Genomic DNA, 16,176 nt, shown 5'->3' on the forward strand with positions numbered 1-16,176 from the left:
GAGATACTATAGTTTATTTACAAGATTCATTTGTAAAGGTCATGATCTTATATTTTATAGAAAAAAGTTTAATTAATGCGGAACATATATATTAAAAATTGTGCTACTTATTTCAAACTTTTATTGATTTTGAATTCTTTTAATTTTTTTCTTTTATCTTATGTTCTCTTCACATGCTTGTTTCTTGGTGGGAAACCTTTTTTTAGAAAATTTTTTTTATTAAATCTTAGATGAATATGTAAAATATAAAATTAAATTTATATAAATCATTTTTTTAAAAAATATTAAATGATAAATGGGGCCGGGCGGGTACTCACTGACCTGACCCTATCTTAGTGAATACCCTATAATCGAGTACCCACTGATATGCGAGACGGGTAAGGGTCAAAAAATGACTGACCCATAAGATGCGGGTCGGGTCAACCAAATGATGAATAGGACGGGTATCCGACCCGCGCCCACCCCTAGTAATCGAGCTTTGCATAATAATGCTCCAATAATTAAAGAAGGCAAGTCGTACACTCCATCACTAGTGAGATTACAGTATGGTGCGTAAATACACAATAATTAGGAGAAAATGCGTGTGTGTGATTTTTTTTTTAGGGTTAAAAATAAAAAAAGTCTCATGTGGTATACCTAATACACAAAAAAACCTCTTGTGGTTTCAAAACATATAAAACGACACCTCATGTTTTGAACTAAATTATAAACTAACAAAATTCGTTAAAATTAACGAAAATGACGGTCTCGACTGTTAAACTTATCGGATTTCGTTAAATTTACCGGATTTCGTTAAGTTTAACGAATTCTGTTAGTTTATAATATAGTTCAAAATATGAGGTGTCGTTTTTGTATGTTTTGAAACTACAGAGGAATTTTTTATGTATTAGATGTACAACAGGGGTTTTTTATGTTTTTAACCATTTTTTTTATTATAACGATAACATTTATATAATTTAACCTATTCTATTTTACAGAGAATGGGAGTCTAAAGAGATTGTATAAAGAACTATCAGATTTACGGATCCGACTAAATCAAAGAAAACCGACTAGACCCGACAGACCCGAAAGTGTGTGTGATCTTTTTTTTTTCCGAAAGTGCGTGTGATCAATCATTGTTTTTTGGTTTTTGTTATTTTTCATGCACACAACTTTATCATCTTCTCTATCATATCCATCATTTTTTCTTTTTTAAAAGGAAGAAGACAGTGCAAATTTACTAAAATGAAAAAGGAGTAAATGTGGACTCGACTGATTCGTGACTGCAAATGCCCAAGGGATGACGCTAGTCCCATTCTTGCCTTGAAAAGCCCCAATCGGCCCCCTTTGATTTCAACAAATATGAAATCCTGTTCCTGCCGGCAGTTACTTTTACGTCGTCTAGTCATTTTCGTTGCGCTTGGATGATATAATACTCTTAATCAAAGAAGGTTGCCCTACACTCCATTGTTGTTGAGATGATAATAATAACAATAGCCACTTGTCCAAGCCCAACCCAATCCCGAACCAGAGTAGACTTTCAGTCCCATTCTTTATCTGGCCTTTTAATTTAGACGATCAAGGCCCAGACTAAGTCAAGCCTGAGAGAGTTAAAGCATTTCTTTTTTCCCTCTCTTTAACACATTTCCTCAAATTTCTCCATTGAAACTTCAACGAATTGTCGATTCTAGCAAATAATTGGTCATCCTGCGCCAGCCAACGTTTACTTTTGTAAAGAGAAAACAACATAATAAGAAAATTTTGATGCCATCATTTCTATACTGTTAATCAGAAAAAGGAAATTTTCTTGCTTTTTACATTAACTTTAATAACTACAACAAAGCTGTAAATCTGCAGTTATGGCTGAGAATCTTAATCCGACAAAGTTGGAATACTATGAAGAAATGTGGAAGCTTCAATCTAATGCAACTCTCCTCTCTTCATTCCAGGTTAGTTTAATACTTGCTCATATCAGTCAGTGATGGCTAGAAACACACAGTCCACGCACTGAAACTTGATACTACTGCTAAACAAGTTAACATGTATGATAATCATGGACAATCTAGTAAGAGGTTGACGGGTTTTGTTTATTTTTGGAAATGATTATCGGGTTCAATCCAATTTGGTAGGGTGAGGATGGTAAACAAGTGTTAATATTGGACTCCACCATTTTTCATCCACAAGGCGGTGGCCAACCTGCAGATACTGGTTTCATTTTCAATTCTGACTTCAAGTTTTCTGTTCAAGGCGTTCGATCGAAGGACAAAATAGTATGCTTTTTCAATTTTAGATTTTACTTGTTATCCCCTCAGATTGCTATGTTGGTCAAGTTTAAATTTTTTTTCTTTTTTATTGCTTTATCTGTCTCCTTCCTTATCAAAGTTATTGCTTGCTTGAAAATTAAAAGGTGTACCATTATGGTTTCTTCGAGAACTCTGAAAATGCGGTGTTGGAATCGAAAATTGAAAAAGGAGCTGAAGTGTTATTGCAGGTTGATGGAGAAAGGCGAAAGCTCAATTCCAGGTATGCCACCGTCGGGAATTAATCCCAGTCCTTTTGACCCTTTGTATGATAAGTTGGTTGCTGTGATATCTGATGTTTGTATGCTTTTTCTTTTTCTGATCCAGGGTTATTTACTCAAAACATTGTTTTTTTGCATTGAAAATTAGATAAATTTTTATATCTTTGGAAGATCAACTTTCTTTGTTGAAAGTTAGATGCATATATGATAATTATTGTGTGTGCCATTTTTAGTGGATCGACTTCATTCAGTCAAAAGGGAAAAAACATTCTCTTCTTCCATTCTCACGATGGCTCAGCAAATATAATCTCCCCACCATGAATGAATAAATAATCGAATTGCACTTGTGGACTTTCCCATATGTACTTGGTTGGGAGTTTCTCTAAAAAATTTTACAGGTTGATTGATCAGACTTTGGGTAAAGGAGTTAAAGCTGCTGTCTGTAGCACTTATAATGAGAAGGCAATATCCTTCACAGGTTTCAAAGTTTTGATTGATGATTAAAGATCCAAAAAACTAGCATTCCAATTTGCTTGCTTATGATTTGTGCTTCTTTTTTAATCCCTAGTGACTATCATTATATTTGTTTTGAATGCTTTACGTATCAATATTTTGGTGTCTGCTCATTCAAGGACTACTGCACTTTTGCTGTATATGTTGGATCACTATAAAAAGTGGAGCATGTGTGTAGGTGAGAATTGGCATAAGATGCTCCGATTTCAGGTCTCTTCTATGGTTATGGTGATAAAGGAATAAGATGCTCTGATAATTTTTGGCTGAATGAAGTCCATTTGATCTTCAAAACATGTACTGCACTAGTCATGGAAAACTAAGAAATCCATCAATTTTTATTTGATTTTTTAAAAGAAAGTGCAATGTGGAATTCAAATCCAATCCAGGAAATGGCTGCAGACTAGGTTGTACGCAGATCTTTTACACGTTGCTTAATCTAATTCTTTCTTTACTTGTTTGCATCTGAGAAATTGGACTATTAGACAGTAGTTTTGAATAGCTTTGATAGCTACAATCTTCAGCTTTTCAATATGATTGTTTGCAATATCCTGCTGAATTTGGAGTTATTGTTACTACTGTTTTGGTATTCTTTGTAGCCATGGTTTATTTTTTTAAGCCAATAGAACTTTTTCAGGTTACATTCAGCTGGGCATCTTCTGGATGCATGTACAGCAATTGTGGGATTAGGTCCTTTAGTGCCTGGCAAAGGTTACCACTTCCCTGATGGGTATGGATTTGGATCACATAGATGAACTTAAGGCTTATGCTTATTGTGTGGCATATAAATGCTGAATCTGCATGAATGTATTGTGTCTGCTATTTCAGGAAGTTTGTACATATGTTGGCTTTCTTCTATCGCATGCATCCATTTTACGTTTCTCCGAGGCATTGATATCTCATAAGAGTGAGCTTGATATGAGAGGGAAGAATTAACTGGCAGCATATGATACTGGAAAAGGAACTATAAAATCATTGAGGGGCTATCATTGTCATTAAGATGTTCCAATCATGTTTTGATCCTCCATACTCCTAATCATATAACCATGTGGACGATTAACAGTGTGGCCACATCAAAATGTCGAACATACTATTCTTGTCTCTTAGTTGTGGCCGACAATGTAGAGAATTCCAAATTGACAAACAGCAAAAGCTAGAGGACGAAAAATAAGCTCATTTCCAAGTTGTCACGACATGTTCTTTATCTGTGTTTCAAGAGCATACTTAATCTGTTCACCCAACGAGCTTCCATTTTTTTGACCTTACCGCAGCATGATGTGTTGTCCATTGATCTAAAAGGAATCACCCCCGTGCAATCAATGATATTTTGTTTTTCAGGTCTCTGGAACACTTCCATGCATCAATTACCCTTAACTTGGTTGTTCTGTGACCGAAAAACATTTTAATGATCATGTAAATGTCCAGTTTTATTGCTTATTTGCCTTAGCAGGGTGCCATTTTAAATTTTTGTCAGGCCGTATGTGGAATATAAAGGAACAGTTCCACAGAACGAATTGCAGAGTAAGCAGCAGCAATTAGAGCTAGAAGCTAACAACTTGATTGCCAAGGGTGGGAAAGTAAGTTTTCTTTTTCTTTCGTCTTGAACCAGAAAAGTGAATAACCATGTTTGTAAACACTGCATATGACTTTCAGGTTTTTGCTTCAGTTTTACCATACAATGAAGCTGCTGCGCTGTGCGATGGCTGCCTCCCTGACTACATCCCCAAGGTAAGCTTCTATTGTTGCATATAGGTTACCTGCAACCAACTACTTTCCCTATATCAGTATTTCAGCATATGAGCTATAAAATTTTTGTCTGAACCCTTCTAAGAAAAACTTTTACAACAACTAAAATGAAACTTCAGTAATGGACAAATTTGGTGAATATTCTCTTAGGTCGATGAATCATTTACAATGTAATTGGAATCCTTTCTGTGTGTGTCATAGTCAAACGCTATCATTGAGATATCAATGCACTCATGACATATTTCTGTTATCTGATAAAGATGCTGTATTGGTAAAAGATCCAAACTCCAAAACGCTGTCAAACCATGTGGTCCATGGATCCTGGGGATCTATGATTTGCTGGTTGTGTGCAGCCTTATTTTTCAAGGAGATGGTATTTTCGTTGGACACACAAGTAAGAAAGCAAAGGAGAGATAGATGACTAAAATATTGGCTGACTAGTATTATCTTTTCTTATTACCTTCATCAATGACTTTCCTGTCTCTGTTTGGGCAGATTTCGTACCATAACCCTTTCCAGTACCAAAGGTACTATTTATCATATTCTTGCACTTTACAATCATGCAGGGAAGCAATCCTCGAATTATTAAGTTAGGAGAACAGCCTGGATGTCCCTGTGGCGGCACACATGTTTCTGACATTTCAGAAATATTGGGCGTGAAGGTACTTGTATCGATTTAATCCGGACGGTTAGTTCAATATATTATGATTTAGGAAGGCCTAAGTTCTTGTGCAATCACCAATTCTTTCTCATCCAGGTTTCTCAAATTCGAGTGAAGAAGGGGATGACTAAAGTTTTCTACAATGTTGAGCCCTAGGAAACGTTGGTGGCCTACCAGTAGCTTTTGGAATCTGAAGGTGACATTGGTTATTCAGAAGATAAATATTGAATAATCAGGGATGGCATCATTATAAGTTCAGCTTAAGTGAGCATTTTGCAATGTCAGTATTAACTGGGGGTATTTATTTGCTTGATTATATTCAAGAACAGTTACGCTTGAACCAACTTGCTGGTCGGCAATGTGCCTGGTCAAATAATACCACGACGTGCTTCATTTCTCTTTTGCTTGTTCTTCTGCTTCTGCTTCAAAGTTTGCTGCTTTTTGGGGCATATACTGCCAATGGGGGTTTTGGAGCCACTTTGAAAGGTAGCTTTTTTGTCTACTTTATTCAATAAGCACATCAATCACCTTCCGATGGAGCTTGAAATGAATGAACTGGGGTCTTCAAGGTACTATGCATGATAGCCATAAGACAGCTATTCCAGTGGTTTTAATTACCATTCATCCTGCAGAGGCTTACAGATTTGTCCATATACTAACCTATGGACCCTGAAACGATCTAAATTGAGGCTCTGGGCTCCTTCACTGTCCTCATCTGTGTCCCTACCATATATCGGCGATGTAAATTGGCTGCTACTCCCCTCCGCTACAAAAACTTGTTGTTTACATGAAATGAAATGGATATTTTGTGGATGGAAAATTAGGATAATCTGAAAGGTCCACAAACCGAAAATTTCTTCCAGATAAGCAAGCAGTCCTCAGTGCCTCCAATTTCACTTTTTGTTCTCTCTGTTTTTGTTTCATGATATCGAAAATATAAGCAGCCATATTTGTTATAGTAGTTTTTTACGTTCAAATACAAACACTAAACTCTGCTGGAGATGGAATAGAAAAGAAAATGATATGACTATGCATTGTCCAATTATGCTGAAGTAGTAACTTTTTGTTACGAATACAGTTTGTTTCCCTATCAAGGGAAGGGACTTGCGACCGCCACAACACTCTTATCTAAACAGCTTCTCTACACCATGAAAAGCCCCAATAAAATCGCCAATACTATAACATGCTAGAATAGACACGCTAATATGATTTAGGTCCTATTTGATAATTCAATATTTAAATTTAATGTATTCAATTCATAACATCTTTAGACGCGTTTGATAACAAGAAATAGAACGTTTAAAAAAGTAATTTAATTTTTTTTAGATAAAACTTGCTTAAAAAATAAGTGATAAGTAATTCAATTATCACTTAATGTGATATATCTTCAAATACACAATTCAGTAATTTAATTTTTTTAGATAAAACTTGCTTAAAAAATAAGTGATAAGTAATTCAATTATCACTTAATGTGATATATCTTCAAATACACAATTCAGTAATTTAATGAAATCAGAATTCAAATTTCAAATTTTAATTTTTAGATTTTGATTTTATTAAACATGCCCTTACTCCCTTACTCTCGTCTGCCAATTGCCAAATTTTTGTTTAAAAAAAAAAAAAAAAGGATACATAAATTGATAATTTTCACTTTTCATCTTTGCATGCATTAGAGTCCTTTGAGTCCATGTTGAAGAAAGTGAGAAAAGCAATAACCCTTGGAAAAGGGGCGGACATCTTTGAAGAAACATTGCATAAAGGGGGAAAAAAAAGAGTGGAGAATAATTCGCACCAAGCAAAATTTGGAGAGTCCAAAACCAAACAAATATCATCATCAAAGCCGTACCAGAGGCAGAGGAGAAAAAGACACCTCTTCACTCACTAGTGGCATTACTCTCGGCAGTCGTCTGGTATGCTTTGTTTGCTGCATAGCAAAATTACCGGTAATGGTGAACCTCAAACCTTTGACTTCCCATCTTCGACAAACGTCAGCCAATGAATTATATATTCTAAACTCGGTAAACCGTAAACCAACTCCCCGCCTTCCGCTCCCACCTCACTCTTCTCCTCTCTCTCTCTCCCTCTCTCTTTTTTCTTTCTCTTCTCAGATTCTTGTTTGAGTTTTATCTAAAAAGTAGTTGATCCCAGCTGGTATTGGTTTTCTAGTACTCGTTCTCTTTTTATATTCTCCGCACACACACTCAAACACACGCCTGTTTATGACACTATCAACCCTTTACTAACTGCAATTCTTCCCTCATTTCTCCTACAAAAAACATATTAGAACTGCTAAAGAAAGGTGGTGTGTATGGTCTAGATATACTTGCATTAGAGGAATTGAGATCCTGCTGATCATCAGGGGTTGTATCCAACAGGGTAAGTGGGAATTGCTTGTTTCCTTTTCTTTGGTGTCTTGAAGGCATATTACATGTATTGGTGCATGATTCCTTTGCAATCCAATTCAATTTTAGTGGTGAAAGTTTTGATTTTTGAGAGCTTGACTCTGTTATGGTGATGGTTTCTGTTGTGGGATTTCTAGAATTTTACTTGTAGTACTTACTAGCCTCGTATTGCTGCAATCATGATTGGTGATACGTCTAATGGAAGGAGAAATAATTGATGATGCTTTATACAGAAGAGCAAATCTTTTAGAGATTTTGATCGAACTGTAACTAATTATTGCAGTTTTTCTTTAGCGGTTATACAAGTTCAGAATGCAATTTTGGTTCTTCTATGTTCGTGTTTATTAGGTTTTTTCTAAAGCAAGTTAGTGGAACAGTAATTACTTACTAACTCATTTAGTTTGCAGAAGTTTCGTTGATCAAAGAAATGGTACAATGTTGTAGGCCAAAAGAACCTAGAGAAATAAGAAAATGATAGAAATTTCTGCCAGCGTACATGTACTCCAATAGTTCGACTAACTTTTATGGATCCTCGGCTTTCTTATTATATTAGTTCTGTGGGTAGAGTTTCTACGCTTTCTAGTTGTGCTTTTAGAGAAATTAACAGTGGTAATAGATTTCAGTTATATTTAGGACTTCCAAACCTGCACAGTAAGGGGCTCCAGATCGTTGCATGAATCATCTTGTGAGCTTGATGCTCGCAAGGTTGAGGCTCCTCTGTGTGTGTGTGTTTTTCCCCTCTTTCTGTCTTTCTACCCATTTACCTTACCTAATCTGGTTATAAAGAAATCAAGGAAGGCATGAATGGGTCTAGACCTTTTTCCATTCATATGTAAATTGAACTAAACGTGTTTTTTTTTTTTTAATATCTTTGCTCTTACAGTCAAAATTTTCAAAAAATAGCTAATATGCATTTGTCTTAATTTAGAAGATTAATTTAAAAAAAAATCTTTATCTATATATTACGATATTTTTTCTCAGGTTGAAATATGCATGGAGAGGTGATAAATGATGCAAAGAGAGGAATCGAAATTAGCTTTGGGTATCAATGCAGCTACGAGAATGATAACAATTTATCAAATGGAATTGACATCCCTTGTGCAATAAAAAGCCAAAAAACCAATGGTTCATTCTCTTATTTGTCTGGTGCTGCTTTAAGTGCCAATGCCACATTGGCGAACACAAACATTTGCAACGGATTGATTGGGGAAGAAATATTGCCAACATGGGATTCTCCTAATTCATTTCGGAGGATTCCCTCATCTCCATCTCTCTCAAGGTTGGATCTGTTATCATCTTCTCTTCAAAGTAGCATGTCAAACTTGAGTTGCAGTCCATCGACTCCTAATGAGCTATATGGCTATGATTCCTTTTCTCCAAAGTCAACTAGTGCTCCAAAGAGTGATGGCTTCCTGAACACAACAGAAGTAGAAGTTGCAGGCGGTGCTGCTGGAGAAGATCGAGTCCAAGCTGTTTGTTCTGAAGAGAATCGATGGCTCTTTTGTGCCATATATGATGGCTTCAATGGAAGAGATGCAGCTGATTTTCTTGCTGGAACGTTGTATGATACAATAGGATATCATCTTAACTTACTAGACTTGGAACTTGATCAAGCAGTTATTAAAGCATCTGACTTGTCAAATGCTAATAAATATATCCCTTATGTCTGTGAAGATGACAATTGCTTTGTGACTAGAGATTCATTTGTGGAGCTTGAAAAATCATGCGGTCTAATTAAGGAAAGAGTGCTTGGTAGTCTTCAACGTGCTCTTGCTCAAGCTGAGAATGATTTTCTACACATGGTTGAACAAGAAATGGAAGACCGCCCTGACTTAGTGTCTGTCGGATCTTGTGTATTGGTTGTACTTCTCCATGGAAAGAACTTGTACGTACTAAATGTAGGTGATAGTAGAGCTGTATTAGCGACATGCAGTGAATGCAGTGACATGAATTCTGATGACGGGCTACTAGCTGTGCAGCTCTCTGATACTCATACTGTAGACAATGAAGAAGAAAAAGCTCAACTTTTACAAGATCATCCTCATGACTCATCAATCATTGTAGGTGGAAGAGTCAAAGGGAAGTTGAAGGTCACTCGGGCGCTTGGAGTAGGCTACTTGAAGAAGGTAGAGTAACATGATTTTTTCTGCATTTGAAGGATTGCAGTCATATTGCGAAAATTACCAAAATATGCATTACCTGTAACCATATCATATCTACATGCTACTATTTTGTACAAGGACTTGAGAGATGTTCTACTGAATTTTTAGATAATTCATCCATTTCCATATCTGCTCCATTCTTTCCTTGCAGAAGCATATGAATGATGTTTTGATGGGCATCCTTCAAGTTCGCAATCTTCTCAGTCCTCCCTACATATCTGTACAACCATCACTAAAAGTGCATGAAATTTCTGACTATGATCACTTCGCTGTTCTTGGGAGTGACGGTTTGTTTGACTTCTTCAGCAATGAAGAAATTGTAAAGCTTGTCTATTCTTATATTTCAAGTTACCCTTCTGGTGATCCAGCAAAGTTCCTTGTTGAGCAGCTTCTTGTAAGAGCAGCAGACTGTGCAGGTATGACCCTTGTGTTATATATTTTTTTCTTTTTCAGTTTTTGTGTTGAGGATCAAGGATCAGCAGAGTTCTAAAGGAATTGAGCATAAATTTTTAAATATTTTAGTGTAAAACAATTACACCTTACTCTTCCATGCTAAGAAGATGAAAATTGAGTTTTCAAATTTCTTGGGAATTGGCTACTCAGATTTTTATTCTTTCTGGTATCTTTTAAATCTGTATTTATTGAGTGGAAACCAATTGCATTACTTGGACTTCCATGCCCTACTAGATTGATTTTTTTTTTTTAAAAGGCGTATTTTCAATAATTGGGTTGTGGGAGCTGTATCAGTTGGATATTAGTAAGAAGTTTTAGTAATTCTGTGCAGGTTTCACAATTGAGGAGTTGATGAGTATTCCAGCTGGTAGGAGGAGGAAATATCACGATGATATTACAGTAATCGTGATAATCTTGGGGATGAATAAGAGAACGTCAAAAGCATCTGCACGCTTATTATGACTGCAAGAAACTAGAAAAGGAGGGAGGAAAGTTACTCTTTTTCGTTTGGCATTTGGTAGGATAAACTACTATTGATTTGGATTGTATATAATTGCTCTTGTTCATTAAGCATCTCCATCAAACATCTCTATCAATCTGTATAAGTTATAAATTGTTTTCCAATTTCATCAATTGTTTTAAAAGCTTCAGTCGGTGTGAATTCCAAAAGGGGTTTTTTTTTTTTTTATAATTTTTCAACCATCACACAAACTGGTATATTTTGTAATCTCAATTTTGGGATCATAGGTAGACAGGAGGCTTAAAAAAGAAGCAATTTTAGATATGAAGAATCTTTTTTTTTTTTTTGGGGAAGAGAAGGGGGGGGGGGGGGGGGGTTGCAATATGAAGAATCTTTATAAACAAAAGTAGTGAAGAATTTTAGAGGAAACTGTGTCCTACATGACGTGCTAATCTTTTGGGGCCTCTTCCTATCAAAATATTTAGCTCCAATTCAGGAGAAAAAGATTCGCAGTGCAGATTATTATTGGTCGATCCAGTCTCATCATGTTTCGTCTTTGCATATTGACATGATTCCTCTTGTTAGTGCTCAACTTTGTACCCTCTGGACCTTTCAAGATTTCCAAATGTAATCTATGCCTGCTACTTTAAGTGTTTCCATGCCCACCAGTAAACGAAGGACCTAGCTTGCACCACATCAAACAACCTCTCTGATTCCCCCTATAGGAGATCCAAGACAATTCCTTGCTGCTAAGTTATAATGGAGTGTTACTTTATTTGCTTGGGTATGGTAAAACCATGAATTGAATGGTAACGAGTAATTTACAAATGATCAAAGAAGTACACACTAATCATCGTTGCTGAGGTACTTGAGATTCGAATAGGTGAAGTTACAAGTGTAGTTTTTTTTCATTATCTTTTCCCTCCTCCTCCTCCTTTCCTGTTTCAGGTGGGAAATGTGATAAATCTTTACACTAAAATCCAGACAGCTGTGTGGTAACTGAAGTGAAAACTCCATTATGATCGAGGAGGACAAGGGTAGAGTTTCAGGTTTCAGCTGTCTTTGCTGGCTTATGTACCCAAACCATCATTGCGAAGTGCCTCTAGTCAAATGATGATGCAGGTTTCCTTTGGACGGACCAGAACAATCAAGAAGTACTCGATTATTGAAAAATACCCACTCTTGCCTCTTGGCCTTTTGAGAGATTTGAAACACAAATATTCAAGCAAGCATGTCTATTCCATTTCAGCTTCCGAATGTCAAATGGGATTTAGAGAATAAAATCAATCATGAGAGCTCTGACCTTATGAAGTTAGCTCTACCACGTAAAAAGAAAATGATTTTCTGTGGGGAACGGCCTTCAATAGGATATGATTTTGATCAAAGGATGGGGTGTGAATGAGATGCGGCATTCTTGTGAGGAAGAATAAATAGTCAGTCTCCCTGTGAATATTCTTACATGTAAGATTAAGCTGAATTATTCCATTTGTCAAGAGCCTGCTTTAGCTTTCAGCATTTAAGGAGGCTATAAGAGACCACCCGATATGAATTCCAACTTTATATCTGCAACTGTGGTTTGGAATCTGTGCTCTAAAACGATCCCATTTTTTGAGAGTCCTTGAAGTGGAATAATTTCAACTTTCAAGCAGAAGCTGTGGACTTCCTTTATACTCCTTAGTTAGTATGACTCCACGGACAAAATGCCATTCTTGTTTTTGTTGTTTTGGGATTAAAGCCAGCAGAAAGTTCAAGAACAATAGGTCCATGGCTAAACTTTAGCGTCACTGATCGAGATTATGTCCTAAATTGTAACCTGCTTGACCAGGGATTCAAGTAGGAACTTGTTTTGTCAATTGGGAAGTCGAAAACGGGAGCAAAAAGCTAGATCACACTTTGGTTTTCCCCAATCGGGTTTGGTCAATTGGTAAGGCTTCTTCGCTTTGCCTAAGGAGTGCTCAGATTTGAGTCCCGCTGCCAACAATCTCCTGTATAGGTAGTAGGTGAATAGATGCATCAATTGCCTGCCCTAGCCTCCGAATGGGATCAATTCCCCTCTACTTAACTCTCATCTTCCCACCCCCCCCCCCCCCTCCCCTTCCCAGCAACAAACAAAAAACAAAAAAAAAAATTGAAAGGGACCTCTAGTTTTCCATTCCACTATGTTATGTAGCATATTACTTGAGATGTCGCCTTGTGTCTGGTACACAAGTGTATCAACATCTAATACTGAAATATTATTTGAAATAATTACTGTAGCACTTTCTGTAACGTGATGTATATAAGATAAAAAATAATTAAAAATATACAAAAATGAATTGAGAAATTCATTTACGATACAAGCGAAATATTTTGTGAAATACTTCAGCAATCCAAACACATTTGAATAGCCAATTTTTTTCAAATAATATTTCGTTTGCATATCTTTTTATATTTTCAATCAACTTCTTATCTCACATGTATCGCAAAAAGTGCCACAGTATATATTTTAAATAATACTCTATCCCAACACACTTACATTCTTGATCACAAGGTGACTAGTCTTTGCACGGGCTTTTTGCAGTAATTTTCAATGGTCAGTTGCTTCAATTCATCAGAAGAAGTAGTAACCCACAACAAGCTCTAGGAACGGGCATCGGGGCAAATATAGTACTCCACTAATACAACTCTATAAGTTCATCGGAAGTTCCAAAAAGTGAGACAGATAGTCATTAGTCATTACTAATCTAATCTCTGAATCCTAAGCAAAATTAAAGGTACATCAGGAAACTCAAAAGGTGACGTTGACTCCCCATTCCTGCATTGCCTGCACTATGTACAGTTTCTTGATGCACACAAAAGAAAGTTCCCACGGTCTCAGTCTTGAAATCTCAAAATACAACATCTTCATCTTAGCAGGATGATCACATTATATAGCATCCATTAGGGTTCTCATCGCTCAAAATCTCAAACGTACTCAGTGCTGGAGCAGGGTACTCTGGATAAACCTCTGGGTAAGTACATGCATACAGGTATGGTGATGGGGACATATACCAAATTGGACCAGTGCAGGTGGTTGGGTGTGCTGCGTTGTAACTCACGACATATGCTTGATAAGGTGAATAACTTGGTGGATATTGGAACATATGCTGATTTGAAGGGGTCAGATTTATCTGATCTGTAACCTGATTAGGACTCGTCACCCTTGGACCTTCCACTCCTGTGCTTGAGGGAGCAAGAGCAGATGCTGAACCTGCATTGCTGTTATTGTTGCTGTTACCTTTTTTCCCTTTCTTTTTCTTCTTTTTTCCATGTCCTCCTGCTCCCCCATTATTCTTTTCTGCACCACCCCCATTGTTAGCGTTGCTTTTTTGTTCACTTACCGGAGATTTTTCTGCAGTAGCCGGAATGCTTCCAGGCAACTTCCCATCAATCTTTATCTCCCTTTGATCTCCGGCAATTCCATCAACTCCGGCAAATCTGACAACTTTTGTACCTTTTTCACTGTTCTTAGCAGGGTTGACGTTTGCTTCCATGTTCCCAGCTGGACTTTCTTCCTCTTCTTCTTCACTGTTCTCACCATTTTTTGAGTCACCCCCTTTTTCATTGCTGCTTGATTTCCCTGATTTTTTATCTTTTCCAGCAGGTTTTTCAGGCCACAACTCTGCATGTTTCCCTGTTTTGAGTAGTTTCCTTATCAAAGTCTGTGCATCAATATTCCCCGTCACAGTGACTTTATGCTGTGAATCAATAGCAACTGCATAGACACCTGTACATGCAAAAACGAAGTCCAAAAAGGGCTACGGCTAAATTTCTCAGAAACTCGAGACAATAAAAGAGTTTTTTTTTTTTTTTTTGAGGTTTCAAGGTTAACTCTCTGTTTTAGGAAGATATTTTTGTCATATCTTGCAGGTTTTGGCTAGGAAATCCAGCAGAATGATGAAGGGAACATGTTATTGAGAATTAAAGAGTACCTTCAATGCTTTGTAGAACTTTCTTGACTTTCGTCTTGCAGCCTTGACAGTGGATAGATACCTTTAGAGCCCATGTCTGAAAAAAGAGAAGGAATATTTGAGCTTTAAAAGTAGAATACAAATGAAATTAACTAGATACTTGCAGAAACAACCACAAATAGCATAAATTATACCTGATATTGTAGTAAAGGTTCTTCCATGAGTGTGTGTTGTGTGTGAGAGAGATGGAGAGTTTGGGGACTTGGGAGAAACGAAAGCTTGAAGGAGGAGTGAATGCTGCTGCTTAAGGAGACCTGAGATGAGTGCCTTGTTTGTTAGTCCCAAGCGTACTCTCCCTACAGCGGGAAAAGTGCGGAAAAGGAGGGGAGGGCGGGGTTCACTATCAACTATAGCCAAAGTCGATATGATGAGAATGACACAAGAATAAGATACCTGTTCTTCTTGAGCATGCATCTGTCCCTTCTTCGAGGGAAAATACTTGGGACAGTTGGATATACTTCATTTATTGCAGATCGAGTATTTCTTGTTAGGCATTAATTTTTTTTTTTAAATCTGCATGTATTCAATTTTTTTTCTTAAACCTGCATTAAATGTCATTGATATTCTTTTAGGATGTAAAATTTCGATGGATATGGTGCACATTCTCATGCTCTATTACGCTATCAAGTACTAGTAACCATCGTGAATCGGGTCGTCATAAATAAATTTCCTTGCGGAATTGTTCACAGTAACCAAGGCTAAATAAATTAATGATCCTTTTTTGTTGTTTTGAATGCGGATAGAAGTGTTTTTCAAAAATTAATTTTTTAAATATAATAAAATTTTTTAAAAAATACTCTAAAAGGTAATCTAAAAATTAGTTTAAATTTTTTTAAAATTTTAAAAAATATCTCAAAATATATTCTAAAAACTCTTCTACTCTTAAATATCCAAAAAATATTTTTCTGAAAATATCCCAAAATATAATCTAAAAACTCTGCTACAGTAAAACTTTTTAAAAACACCCCCAAAAACAGCTAATCCAAACAGAGTCCATGTTTACATTTTCCGGTCAAGGGTACTTCTTCTCAAATTACAATGATTAATTTAACGCTTAAACAGCCATATTAAATATTAATGACGGACAATAGACATCAACCATAAAACGTTTGCTAGGATCTATGAGTTTTCTATTCTATGGTTTCTAAATGCTTTTGGCAAGAAGAGTTTGACCAAACAAATTGAACCACAAGTGGTGCTTAGGATAGAGTTTGTCAAGGCAACTGATAATCTATCATTAAACTATCATCACCAAATTTGACAAAGAGGTAGTATCGGAGGTAATTCCTCTTC

The 16,176-nt window shown here is 36.4% G+C and overlaps 3 protein-coding genes across 5 annotated transcripts; 2 read left to right on the forward strand and 1 right to left on the reverse strand.

Annotated features, from left to right (window-relative positions):
* The first annotated feature begins 1,659 nt into the window (after nucleotides 1-1,659).
* On the forward strand, nucleotides 1,660-5,819 carry LOC113765286 (alanine--tRNA ligase). Of its 3 annotated transcripts, XM_027309408.1 has the most exons (9): nucleotides 1,660-1,729; nucleotides 1,837-1,928; nucleotides 2,109-2,249; nucleotides 2,387-2,502; nucleotides 3,648-3,740; nucleotides 4,485-4,587; nucleotides 4,664-4,738; nucleotides 5,323-5,418; nucleotides 5,514-5,819. In XM_027309408.1, the coding sequence occupies exons 2-9, from the start codon at nucleotides 1,839-1,841 to the stop codon at nucleotides 5,571-5,573; spliced, it is 774 nt and encodes a 257-aa protein (XP_027165209.1). In that variant the 5' UTR covers nucleotides 1,660-1,729; nucleotides 1,837-1,838; the 3' UTR covers nucleotides 5,574-5,819. The 3 variants fall into 3 exon arrangements, with proteins under 3 accessions (XP_027165209.1, XP_027165210.1, XP_027165208.1); XM_027309407.1 differs by lacking the exon at nucleotides 1,660-1,729 and having other exon boundaries at nucleotides 1,743-1,928; XM_027309409.1 differs by lacking the exons at nucleotides 1,660-1,729; nucleotides 2,109-2,249 and having other exon boundaries at nucleotides 1,742-1,928.
* Nucleotides 5,820-7,309: 1,490 nt separating this feature from the next.
* Nucleotides 7,310-11,084, forward strand: LOC113765194 (probable protein phosphatase 2C 40). Its single transcript, XM_027309284.1, has 4 exons — nucleotides 7,310-7,793; nucleotides 8,801-9,945; nucleotides 10,133-10,397; nucleotides 10,766-11,084. The coding sequence occupies exons 2-4, from the start codon at nucleotides 8,809-8,811 to the stop codon at nucleotides 10,894-10,896; spliced, it is 1,533 nt and encodes a 510-aa protein (XP_027165085.1). The 5' UTR covers nucleotides 7,310-7,793; nucleotides 8,801-8,808; the 3' UTR covers nucleotides 10,897-11,084.
* A 2,395-nt stretch (nucleotides 11,085-13,479) lies between these two features.
* Nucleotides 13,480-15,162, reverse strand: LOC113765785 (heavy metal-associated isoprenylated plant protein 35-like). Its single transcript, XM_027310037.1, has 3 exons — nucleotides 15,018-15,162; nucleotides 14,845-14,920; nucleotides 13,480-14,639 (listed from the first exon to the last, which is right to left on the reverse strand). Exons 1-3 carry the CDS (start codon nucleotides 15,042-15,044, stop codon nucleotides 13,795-13,797), a joined length of 948 nt encoding a protein of 315 aa, XP_027165838.1. The 5' UTR covers nucleotides 15,045-15,162; the 3' UTR covers nucleotides 13,480-13,794.
* Between the last annotated feature and the right edge of the window lie 1,014 nt (nucleotides 15,163-16,176).

Source organism: Coffea eugenioides, chromosome 3 (assembly GCF_003713205.1).
Source record: "Coffea eugenioides isolate CCC68of chromosome 3, Ceug_1.0, whole genome shotgun sequence".
Lineage (NCBI taxonomy): Eukaryota > Viridiplantae > Streptophyta > Magnoliopsida > Gentianales > Rubiaceae > Coffea > Coffea eugenioides.